The sequence below is a fragment of the Schistocerca americana genome, chromosome 4 (genome assembly GCF_021461395.2).
Source record: "Schistocerca americana isolate TAMUIC-IGC-003095 chromosome 4, iqSchAmer2.1, whole genome shotgun sequence".
Classification (NCBI taxonomy): domain Eukaryota; kingdom Metazoa; phylum Arthropoda; class Insecta; order Orthoptera; family Acrididae; genus Schistocerca; species Schistocerca americana.
The window spans coordinates 831,245,068-831,258,089 of record NC_060122.1 but is presented as its reverse complement, the minus strand read 5'-3'; the positions used below and the strand labels follow the sequence as shown (position 1 = coordinate 831,258,089).

Sequence of the window (13,022 nt, the reverse complement as noted above, 5' to 3'; positions counted from 1 at the left end):
AATGTTAAAGGTACCAATGTACATGGGAACCTTGGGACGAAGTTTGCTTGAGAACTCTGATCGTGATGGCCCGGGTTCCCCAGAATCCGAAAACCCAGTTGTCGTCTGTCAACGAGTGGATTGGTTACCCCCTGGGGTAATTCTGTCATTACTCTCACGAATCATGATAGCTTGTAAGTTTTGGTCCAGTGTTTCCACTGGGTGTTTAGAACCAGGGATTGTCAGTTCCTGGAGCATATAAAACAGTGTAAATATTTTTGGATTCAATTTATTTCTTTTGTTCAGTACATGCATTCAGAACAATATGCTTGAATTAGTGTTTCTGTGCCTCACACTAAGTTTTTTGGTTTGTATAGTAAGTACAAGGAACTACTTGACCCAGGAACAGGGAAGTGCACAGAACTGTGAAGGACAGTATGCAGTCGCAATTTATTCATGCATGACATGCCTCCCATGCATTACATGAGGAAGCTGCTCAGGAATTGCAAAGATGACAAGACAACAGGGTTGTCTACCCCTTTTCTGGAAGCCAGTGGGCATCACCCTTGGTCATTCTGAAAAAGCCTTCAGATGGTTTACATCTGTGTGCAAACTTTAAGGCAGCAGTAAACCCACAAACAGCAGTGGATTCTTTTCCTCTTCCATATCCAGAGGAACTGATAGACAGGGCAGATACTTCTCGAAAATAGATTTACATGAGGCATGTGTACAGTTACCGCTGGAAGAACAGTCTAAGCAATACTTTGTGATAAACAATCACTTAGGTTTGTTAAAGTTTCAAAGACTATCATTTGGAAGTGCTTCAGCTCCTACAATTTGGTTCCTGGATCAGTTAACAGTGAAAGTCCCTTCCTGTATGAACTATTTAGGCAAGACTGTCATCACAGTTTGGGCATTTAGACTGTTTGTTTCAAGTTCTTTCTGCTGCTGGCTTAACGTCCAACAAGGAGAGGAGCTATTTCTTTCTGGTAGAAGTGAACTATTTAGGTCACTAATAAATGCACAGGGTATACACCCAACTACATTGCACTTGGCTGTGATTAGTGATCTGCCGGCGACCCATAACATCAAAGAGCTACAATCAGTCATGGGGAAGCATGCCTATTATATAAAATTTATTCCAAACTCTGTGCATATTGCTGCTTTGGTGGTGGTGTGTGGTCCAAAGAATGCCATAACACATGTCAGTAACTGAAAGAGGCATTGTTAAGTCATAGACTCACTTTGACTCCAGCTAAGCCTATCACATTAGCTGTTGTTACATCATCTTATGGGATTGGAGTGATGCTCACCCATAAAATTCAGTACCTCACACTGAGGTAAATATAGTGTTGAGTAGGCAAGAGCTGGCCCTCAGTTCAAAACATCAGCTACAGCAGTCAACATCACTGTGAAGGGCAGTGACAGTTAAAGTTTCAGATGAACTTGTACTATTGTAAATATTGAATATTGAACCTTCTCAAAAGAACAGATTGTTGCTTAGTGCATCATGTGATGCGTTCATAGTCCATGATGGTTGTAAATTATCCAGTATTACTGTGGCAAAGGTCTGTGTCATTCATTTATGTAATGGAGAGAATTAATATTTCATGTGTTCAGTTTAATGTGCCACTTCTCTGAGCAATTGAAGAACCCTCAGTTGTGGCCGGACAATTCTAGTTTTGTCTAGTCACAACAAAAGTGATGGTTATAATTTTTGTTTCTTACTATATCATTTAAATGTATTTTAATAACTGATTGAGAATTTGAGATGTACAAGGCATGAGAGTAAAGTCATGAGACTGATAACACTGTGACTGATCTGTCAATACCATGTTGTTCAGCTTATAAAGATAGGTGTGTTCAAATCTTCCAGATGCTCAGTCCAAATTTCAGCTCTGTACAGCCATCACATGATATTTAAGAGTTCCATCAGTGAGGTTGTGTTTCCCTTGTGTGTTACAAAAATGGATCAGGTTTCTTTTCTGTGTTACAAAAATGGAACAGTGGAATTTAGAGGAATGTAAATAATAGATTTCAGCTATCAGTCTTCCTTCTGAAATTTAATGGCAGATCTAAATTTCAGCTAGAAACTAGCCATTCTCAATGCACTATCATGCACATCAACACATTAGCATTCAATGAACTGTTGATGAAGCCTGACCAACAGGCATTAAATGCATTGATCAAAAATAATAGTGCATTGAAAATGGCTAGTTTCTAGCTGAAATCTAGATCTTCCAATAAAATTTCAAAAGGACAACTGACAGCTGAAATCTATTATTTACAAGTCAATATAGCAGTCGCTGCATGCAACAGCTTTCTGAATGGAAGGTAACCTGATTTAGAGAAATGTTATGCAATCCACTTTTTCTGTTAAACTTGGGGAATCTGCAAGTGTCACCTTTGAAAAGTTGAAACTGGTCTCTTGGGAACATTCCTTATCAAGAGCACAGGTTTTTCGCGGGCACAAACCATTTTAGGAAGCCCTAGAAAAGTTGAAGATGAACCTCACTCAGGGAGACAACTACTTATGGTCAAAGTTATCTTCCTAAAAATATTTTCAAGAAGCATGTTACAGAGATTGATTCTAACATTAAACCTAAAACATGCCTGGTGAAGACAACAATCAGTGGAAGTTTACACAAAAGAGCTCGGATAGAAGTGCTGATGGCATGTAGAGCTAGTTGCCACCTGTATACATCTGCATCGTTGACACAGCAAGTAACTGCCTACACTGTTGATGCAAATGAATATGCTCTCCTAAGCTATACTATGATGATGAATGTTAAGCTCCATATCTTTCTTTGGCCTACTCACTTCACCGAGCAAGGTGGCGCAGTGGTTAGCACATTGGGCTCCATTCAAGATGATGATGGTTCAAATCCGTGTCCAGCCATCCTGATTTAGGTTTTCCACGATTTCCCTAGATTGCTTCAGCCAAATGCCACCAGGATGGTTCCTTCCCTAATCTGATGGGACCAACGACCTGCTGTTTGGCTGTAAGAAAAGTACAGAAGTAGAGGACAGATGAATGGTGAATCATCCTAGCAATAATACAGGCCACAAATGAGGATATCCACTGGCATAAGTGATTTCAACAAAGAGCGGATTGTTATTGTCCAGCACATGGGAATGAAAATCTCAGAAACAGCAAGGCTGGTTGGTTGTTCATGTGCAATTCTTGTGAGCATATACTGAAAGTGTTTGAAATACAAAAAAATCACAAGTATGTGACAAGGTGTTGGAACTCTAAGGAACATCACATAATGTGGAGGTTGAAGGCTTGCCCACTTCATAAAGGAGTGCAGGTGGTGCTCTATGGCAGCTGTAATGACAGGGTACAGTGCTCATGCAAGCACAAGTGTTCCAGTGACACCATTCAGTGCATATTTTTGAATATTGGGCTTAGCAGTAGATGACCCCCCTTGCATTCCCACATTGACCCAGTGGCATCATCAGTTATGATTGCAGTGGGCATGTTATCACAGAAAATTTGCCATTGATTAATGGAAACACATCACCTGGTCAGATAAGTAATCCTATCCCAGGTTGATGGTCATGTCCAGATTCACCATTTTCCAACTGTACAGCTGCTTGAAACGTGCACCATCCCCTGACACAGGCTGATGGAGGTAATGTTCTACAATGGGGGATGTTCACCTGGGCTTTCATGGAACCAGTAGTCGTAATCAAAGACACTATGATAGCTGTTGAGTACATGGATATTATTGCAGACCATCTGCATCCTTTCATGCTTGATGCCCTAAATGACAGCAATGGTATCTTCTGGAAGAGTAACTACCCATATAAAAATGTTATAATCATGCTACAGTGATTTAAGGAGTATGATGGTGAACTTATGCTGATATCTAGGTCACTAGTTTACTCTGAATCTAATGAAATATATCTGAGGTGTCAGTTCCATACCCACTAAAAACTAGCCCATCATTTACAGGAATTGCAGTGCCTGTCAAAAGACATCTGGTGCCAGAAACCTCTGGAAGTCTACCAAAGACTTACCGAATCGATGTAATGCAGAATCACTGCTGTGTTGCTTTCCAAAGGTTGATGAAAATGATATTAAACAGGTAGTCATAATATTTTGGTTGGTCAGTGTATGTCCTCCACGTACCAGAATTTCTCTACCAACATTCTACATACATTGTGGCAATTAGTCATTCACTATGAAACAACAGTTGGAAGTTTATTAAACTTTCTGGATGTGTACATCACATAACATATTAAGTGATTAAACCCTCATTCAGTTTGGAACTGAGGCCTCATCATGAACACCAGTATAATGTGTGACCCCCCCATGGGCACAAATACATTCTTGTACTCATTATAACAGAGAAGGAAACAACATGTAAACATTATTTGAGAGAGTTTCTTAACATACCTGAAACACATATTTGTCCAGATCATGATGAATGCTGTGTACACCCACTTGAGGGTTTAGTTACAATAGGAAAGCAGTGTGGGCTTGAAATTAATATAATGTACTCATGTTCAGAAAAGGAAATATTATCAGTTTATTTGCTCATAGGGATCACATGGTGAGGACGGCCAAGGGGATGAGAGAAGGTAGCTCCAGAAGCCCCAGACCAATCTTGGAGGAGAGGGTAAATGCCAAAGGAAGAATACTAAACCATTTAGTGTCTGCTCTAGGTGGTTGGCTTGGAACAGAAGAGACATTTTCAGTAGCAGCTCTGGGAGCCTTCAGTCTCTTAAGGAAGGTGATCCTGTGGTGTGATCTGACTGGCAGGGTGTCTTTGTTGGTGAAGATTCAGCCTATTCCTGTGTAAAACCATCAGTTGCTGTCATATCAGCTGAAAGGCATTGGACAAAACTCCTATCCTCTTTGTAAAATTTTTATAACAAAGATTTCTCACTTTTTACAAGTGAACAGAGTTTGGTATGCAGGTATAAATCTCCCCATGACAATGTTCTGTAATCTATTCACACCAGCTCATGGTGGCACCCTGCCCATAACCTCTGCTTGGATTTTAGCTGTTGCCGTCTGTTTGTTCATCAGAGCCAGTGGAACACTCCTACAATACTACCACACTGCAGTGCTTCTGGAAGAACTTGAGCCCACTCTTCCTGTCCCATTGCTGTCCAATGTCCATCTAATCACCAGTCATCTGCAGTCAATGCACTACAGCCAACTGTCATTATGATGCTACCATGTCTTCCCTCATGCCAGGTTTCAGGCTTTCTCAAAGTCTGGAAGATGGTGTTAAGCAGCAAATGTCTTCTGACATTCTGTGTTGTGACCTCTGCCTGAAAAGTTCCAGTAATGTTAGACACACTCAATAGCCATTTACGTACTCACAACAGTCTCCATTGATAGGAAGTCTTTTTTTTCGGTACTGAAAACAAGCTTGCATAGGGATGAAATTTTAAGCAACATATCCCACAGACATGGAAATACTGATATGTCAGTATGGTAGTGTTCAGCCAAGGTGGTCACAGTTTAAGACTTTCTGTTTCCTTCACTGTATACCACAGTCAACTGCGTCTTCACTCACATCTTTCACACTACTGCTTAGCTTAGATTATATCACATTCAGTTTTTGATCCACAGACCCAAAAATGAGATGACTCTCATGCTATGGAACACATTAGAAAGTAGAACATAAAAAACCGTGGAACACTTGAGTACAATACTCACTTCCCAGAAAGTCTGTCAGGAGACTGTCAAGATATATGAATACATTACGTAAACTGGAACTGCTAACTTTTACAGAATTGATACACTATCAGAATGAAATATCACTATGAACATTAAATAAATTTATTATACAAAAAATACCTAATCTTGATTGTTGTGACCAAGTGCTGCCAAAACTGAAATCTAACAGTCATTTTTACTGGAACTGGTCTAACAGTATCTGTTAAGATATTCTTCTATAGAGTAGAAGGAGTTGCCTACTAAAAAGTCTTTCAAACTCTGTTTAAACTGTGCTTTCCCTGAAACCTAGTTTTTAATGGTTGCTGGCAATTTATTGAATATGTGTGTTCCCGAATATTGGACCCTTTTTTGGACCAAGATAAGTGTTTTTTAGGTCTTTATGTAGATTGTTCCTATTCCTAGTAGTGATACTGTGTATTGATCTATTGGTCGGACATACAGACATATTATTTGCAACAAATTTCATTTAGGAATAAATGTACTGAGAAGTACTACTTAGAATATACAGTTCCTTGAACAGGTTTCCACATGATGTTCTTGAATTTACACCGCAGATGAGTCTTACTACACACTTTTGCACTTGAAAACATTTGCTCAGTTTAACAAGGTACCCCAGACTATGATCCCATATGACATAATAGAATGAAAATAATTTTTTTTATATATTTACATCACCTACATCTGACATCATTACAGTGGAAATACAGACTTGTTTATTACTGTGTTTGTATCATCTGTAAACAAAATCAACATAGCATCTGGTGATGTAGCAGACTAGAGGTCATTAATGTACAAAAGAAAATGCAGTACACACAAGATGGAACCTTGAGCAACACCACATGTAAATCATTCCCAACCAGATGAAGACTGATTGCTTACTTCACAGGTATTTGGCAATGACACCATCTGTTTCATGTTTCCTTGAATCATTTTGCAGCACAACCAGTGACACTATAACATTCTAATTTACTTCAGATTTACTTACAGGAATGCTGTGATTCACACAGTCAAAGGCTTTTGACAGGTCACAGTAAATGCCAGTAGCCTCTAATTTGTTATCGAACAAATTAAGTACATCCTCACTGTACGTGTAAATACCCATCTCTATATTATAACCCTTAAGGAACCAAATCTGTGACTTGGACAATATATTATTTGCAGTCAGATATTTAAGGAGATGCTTGAACACAACATTTTCAAATATTTTTGAAACAGTCAGTAAAAGTGAAACTGGTTGATAGTTTGATGGTATCTCTTTATCCCCCTTCTTGTAATAAGCTAGTGTGCATCAAAGCTCTCTCCTGCATTAGTTGGTCAGGTGGTGAATGCTGTGATGCACTGGTGAACTAGGTGTTTGTGCTATGGATATAAAGTTGGAAACCATAAATTACAGAATGAAAGGCAACTGTGGCATTCTAAATACTGGCCAAAAAGTTGTACTGGTGAAAATCTAAATGTATTATGCAAGTTGATGATGGCTGTAAGCCCAAAACACATTCTTACATAAAACAAAGCTATATGAAAAATTGGCTGGTTGCTGTATTTCTTCAAGAAATATTCATCTTTGCTTCCCCTCATCTTCACAACAGGTGGGTCATCTCATCCTGCTGTCTCTGCGACCTATACCTTCTTTCTAACCTTCTTCACCTTATATCTATTTCCTCCTTGAAGAATGTGCTAACAGTCTGAAAAGCTAAAAATAATTTTATTCAGCTTTAATGGCAATTTTGAAACTTCACATCATAAAGGTATGTACTGACATGCCATTCTGTCTCTGTCATTTTTCATAAATAATTTAGAAGGTAAATAGCTTGTAGCACTAAATTCATATATTTTTCCCATAAATAATTTATCTTATAAGTAGCTTGTAGTATTAAATTCATATAGATGTATAACACTTACCTGTACAAGTGTAAATGCTGCTTCATTGTATATTTGTTCTGTTGTTGAAGAGAAGTTGTATGTTCCATCAAAAGTGAATGTCTTTGGAGGAGTAACATCACTAGGATTCCGTATAGAACATGAATGATAACTGGAATCCATAGATATAATGGGCTGTAAATATACACAATAAATTTTAAAATCCAAATAACATATTTACAATGTAAGTTTCAAATCATTAAGGCACAGGTGAAGTAATACATTTGACATGACTCTTCATTTAAACAAAAGCTGAGGTAACACCTGCCCCGCCTTCCCCCCCCCCCCCCTCCCCAACACGCACACCCACACCCACACACACACACACACACACACACACACACACAAACATTGGGGTGAGGAGGTTCACACATTTTTAAATCATCAATTTTCAAACTACTGGATTCACTGTACTGAACACTGTAGACATACTGCACACCTTAGCCACAGTGGTGTACCCTTTCCTCTGTTGATTATGTCCACCCCTATAGCTGAGAGGTCAGCATGACAGATTGCCGTCCTACGGGCCCGGGTTCGATTCCCAGCTGGGTTGGAGATTTTCTCCACTCAGGGACTGGGTGTTGTGTTATCTTCCTCATCATTTCATCCCCATCCAGCCTGCAGGTCACCGAATGTGGTGTCAAATGTAATAACACCCGCACCAAGGCAGACGGACCTGCCTTGCAAGGGGCCTCCTGGCCAATGACGCCAAACTCTCATTTCCATTTTCTGTTGATTATTCTCTTTGAACTGTGTCAGAGGTAATATGGATGATAGACATTGTTAGAATGAAATGTAAGAAGTCTGTCAAGTCTTGAGTCAGAGTATGGATGCATGATGTGTGGTAGTGCTGAAGAAGTGAAAGTGAATACAACACAGTTAGTCAATAGGAGTGATATGAAGTGATATTGCAAGTCATTTACACAGAACATACGTTACACTGATTATTTAAAATAACTGGAAGAATTATTGTTGATAATGGACTTATTTGTATGAAAGGTATAATTGTGATTTTTACAGTGTGCATGTTAGAGCTAGAAATCACAGCGTCTGATATTTGATAAAAAATTCCAAAAGTGTTGAGAGACTTGACTTGAATAGCTATTCACTCTTTCCCAATCATTAATAATACATACTTAAACTGTGATCATATTGGTTAGGACATGTAGTCATTGTTAGAAGCAAATATGAACATAGATGCATGTTCTGCTACTGATTAAATAGTCTCATTGTCAAAAAATTAATTAAACTGTGATAGCCACTTACTAGTAGAGAGCTTACAACACGAGAACACTGTGTTCTGTTCTTAGCCAATCCCATGGATTTCTTTCTATTTTTTATGAAGTTACATGAAAGACCTCATGTATCTGTTTGTAGGAAGGGGCAGCCACAGTATGGTAGGAACTACTTCCAATCATATAAGGTGTAGTTTACATTACATAACTTTATTCATGAGAGCAACTTTACACACATCTGACTCGTACATTAACCAAGGACTCACTGTCTTTCCTTTCACTCTGTCCAAGTATTGTCCACTCTGCATCAATCAGAGGCGTTTGAGTCTTGTGTAGAGGTCAATATCTCTACAGAATGGAGTACCGTGGGAAGTCAATATCCCCACAGTACAGATTACGGGGAGGGGGGAAGTGTGAGTCCACAGACATAAGCATGCATGTGAGTAGTCATGCCATGACAGGTTTGTGAGCAAGACATAGCCAGACTGTTTCTCGGTGAAGTAGTATGTAGATGCACATGACCTATCGTGCTGTGGCAGGTGTGTGTGCAAGACCCAATCAGGCCATTTCTCATAGTTGTATGATGTGATGATGCTGTAGAAGTGGTACCATGTCAGGTGTTGTGGGGGCAGCTCACACGGTGCTACAAAAATTTAGGGTTGACAATGGAAGCTCAGTGAAGTCCTGTCCATCTCTGGTGAAATTTGATGATGGGGTTGACATGGGCGATGAGTATTGGTCATCATTACCACTGACCAGCACGCTGGAATCTGGTTGTGTTGAGATACAGGTGTCCTGTAGCACCCATGCAAGTTTAAGTTGGATGAGTGAGACAGTAATAGGCTGGCCACGCTCTAGAATGTCGAATGTCTGTGGACCATGTTTGACCATCCTGTATGGGCCTGGATAAGGGGGCTTCGCAGATGACACTTGGCAGTCTGCATGAGTGACCCCACAGATGGAACACAGGGCACTGAAGAAGGCTGACTCCAATTGACAGCCCTGTTCAGCAGCATTTAGTGTGCAACCCACATCTTGATGAACGCATTAGCAGCTATCTTGGTTGTGATGTCACAGATAGGTACAGCTTCAATCCACAGTGACATCCTGTTAAGCACTGATACGAGGTAACGAAATGCTTCTGACTCTGACAGGGGTCCAACAATGTCATGGTGAATATGCCAGAATTGAGTCTTCGGGATGGGGAAGCATCTAAGGTGTTAGTTTTGTCAAGTGGTCAATTTGACAGCATTGATAGAAAAGCCCTGTTAGGTCTTCCACTTCAAATTTCAGGGAAGTTGCTCAATAATTATTTCATCCAAACAGATGTCCTGCTGTTATATGTAATATCACATGAAACAGTGCAGTCTGATAATTTTTTTCAGACAGTTCTTGTTAGTTATGCTGTCATAAACAAGTTAAAGTAAACAAATATGGCTGTAATACTGATGACAGTGGATGGCATCCTATCTGTGTAATATTTGTGCTTGTATTTAGGCTGTATCCAATGCTCTATTGAGCCACCCATATTTTAATCCAGCACTGTTTTCCAACCCTTTTTATGTGGATCTCAAGACAGCATTACCAACTTATAGTATATATCCTTGTCAATCATAGTCAACTGAGTTAGGGCCTTTCTTGTAATGGCCCCAATGACAGATCAGTCTTAAACTTAAGCCTTTATATTGTTTTACTGGCATTCACAAAACAACATGGATTGAAAGACATATACATTTTGGGACAGCACTTCATTTCAGTTGTGCATCCTCTACGAGCTTCTGCTAAAATCGACAATGAGCTGCTTTCTTGCAAGCAACTGTGTCTTTCTTCGCTATATGTAAATTAATAACAGAGACAGACTGAAGCAGCATATTACTGACACTACCCAATGCCTTCTGTTCCAATAATAAGTATTCACTTTCGTTCTAGTATGTTTACCTTGCATCCTTCTTCATTCTCCTTCCTACTGAGTGGTCGACATCGAACAATGACTTTCACCCTTTCAGACATCCTTCTGCACTCTTCACTTCACTGGCGATTATTTCAGCAGGTTGTCAACTTACTGATAGAGACACCAGTATTTGGTTTATTTGTGAGAAGACCCTGTGAAATATACAGCAATTAAGATATTGTTGCCTGGAGAAACTGTGTTTTAGATATCACATATAAGCTCAGTATTATGAATGATAAATAATTTTGTAATATCATTTGACATTTCTTCATAATTGCAACAGTAAGACAATGAGACCTGTAAATATAGCAGCCTAATTTTTTAAATACTGTTACTTAATTTCAAGTATAGAAAAAAGCTTGAGTTGTTTAAGCTGTTTTAGTAAGTAGCACCCACAAACGCAGTTCAAGGTATACATGTAAGTCCAGATTTCTTCTGACATGCATGCAACCAAATTTTAAAAAAGTGCTATGAACTGTGCTCGTTAAGGAATTTTCCCTGGTTGTTGGGAGATGACATTAACATTTTCAAATGCAAATGTATGTTGTATTTGAAGCTGCCATGCTACATTTACTTTATTCTGTTTACATAATCTGAACCACAGAAGGAAGGTTATGGGATGTGGAAAGAAGTTAATTACATACATTTTACTTCAGTGCAGTACAACAGAATGATTTAAAGTTACCAAATATCATATTGTTACAGCACTAATGTAAATTACATGGAATCCCATGAACAGAGTATTTATTAATAGAGAAATTCTTATTTATCTCATTAGTTTACACCTACCACATGCCCCCAGTTACCACAACCTCAAAAAACCATCTATCACAACAGCTGCAGAGCAATGCAGGACTAACTTTCCTCATCTACATCTACATCTACACCTACATGGATACTCTGCAAATCACATTTAAGTGCCTGGCAAAGAGTTCATCGAACCACAATCACAATTCTCTATATTCCAAACTCATATAGCACGCGGAAAGAACGAGCACCTATATCTTTCTGTACGAGCTCTGATTTCCCTTATATTATCATGGCGATCATTTCTCCCTATGTAGGTCGGCATCAACAAAATATTTTTCAGAAGAAAAATTGGAATTTTGTGAGAAGATTCCTCCACAACGAAAAATGCTTTTGTTTTAATGATGTCCAACCTAAATCCTGTATCATTTCAGTGACACTCTCTCCCCTATTTCGTGATAACACAAAATGTGCTGCCCTTCTTTGGACTCAAACAGGTCTATTCCAGACACAGCAGAGTACACATAGTGCTTATGTGCACTATAGCACCTATTGATGGAGAATTTAGGTTTGCATTAAGTGTCTTTTATGGAGATACCTAGTTATTGTAACTACAGCAAGTGTTTCCTTTTCACAGGAGATTACAATATGACTTAACTCTGAAAGGAGTAGTGTATATTCAGTTTTGTCATTCTTTTGGACCTGGCTCATAAATGAAATAAAATGTAGTTATGAGGGATATTAAGGTCTTAAAATTAATTTATTTGTGCTTTGCCCATGGACTACAGCTGATAAATTTCAACTGAGAGTAGGTCTCTTGCATACACCATACAATTTTGTAGGCGATAGAGTAAGGCAGATATAATGTATCTGTTCTAACTGCATTTACCATCTTAAATTAAATCAAACTTAAGTAAAGAGTATGTGCAATAAATGTACATTAAAGGAAATAAGATTACACTTCACAGACGCATAAAAGGTTATTACGTATTTTCTGTTCCAATATAACATCAATATTCTTTTCAATACTCACACAGCTTGTTTATATACACTGATCAGACAGACCATTATGACCACCTACATAATAGCTAGCGCGTCCACCTCTGGCACGGATAACAGCGGAAACGCATCATGGCATGGAAACAATGAGACCTTGGTAGATCACTGGAGGGAGCTAGTACAACATCTGCACACATAAGTCACCAAATTCCTGTAAATTCCAGGGAGGGGGGTGATAAGCTCTGATGCCATGTTAAACCACATCCCAGATGTGTATAATCGGATTCAGATCTGGCAAGTTGTGGAGCCAGCACATCAATTGAAACTTGTCACTGTGTTCCTTCAAACTCTCCAACACACTATTGATCTCATGATACGGTGCACCTGTTCACTTGTTCATTGCACGTAAGGAGCATCAAGATTTAGATTTGAGAAATTAGGGCTCATGCAGAAACATATAGGTAGTTGTTTTTCCCTCACTCTATTTGTGAGT

General features: G+C 39.0%; 1 protein-coding gene across 1 annotated transcript in view; it reads right to left on the bottom strand.

Annotated features, from left to right (window-relative positions):
- LOC124613837 (osmotic avoidance abnormal protein 3-like) overlaps positions 1-10,842 on the bottom strand; it is a 303,288-nt gene extending 292,446 nt beyond the window's left edge. Inside the window, exons 1-2 of the mRNA XM_047142560.1 lie at positions 10,771-10,842; positions 7,580-7,732 (exon numbers count right to left, since the gene is read on the bottom strand). Coding sequence (XP_046998516.1) covers positions 7,580-7,732; positions 10,771-10,842 — 225 coding nt within the window. The remainder of the gene's footprint in view (positions 1-7,579; positions 7,733-10,770) is intronic.
- Positions 10,843-13,022: the final 2,180 nt, after the last annotated feature.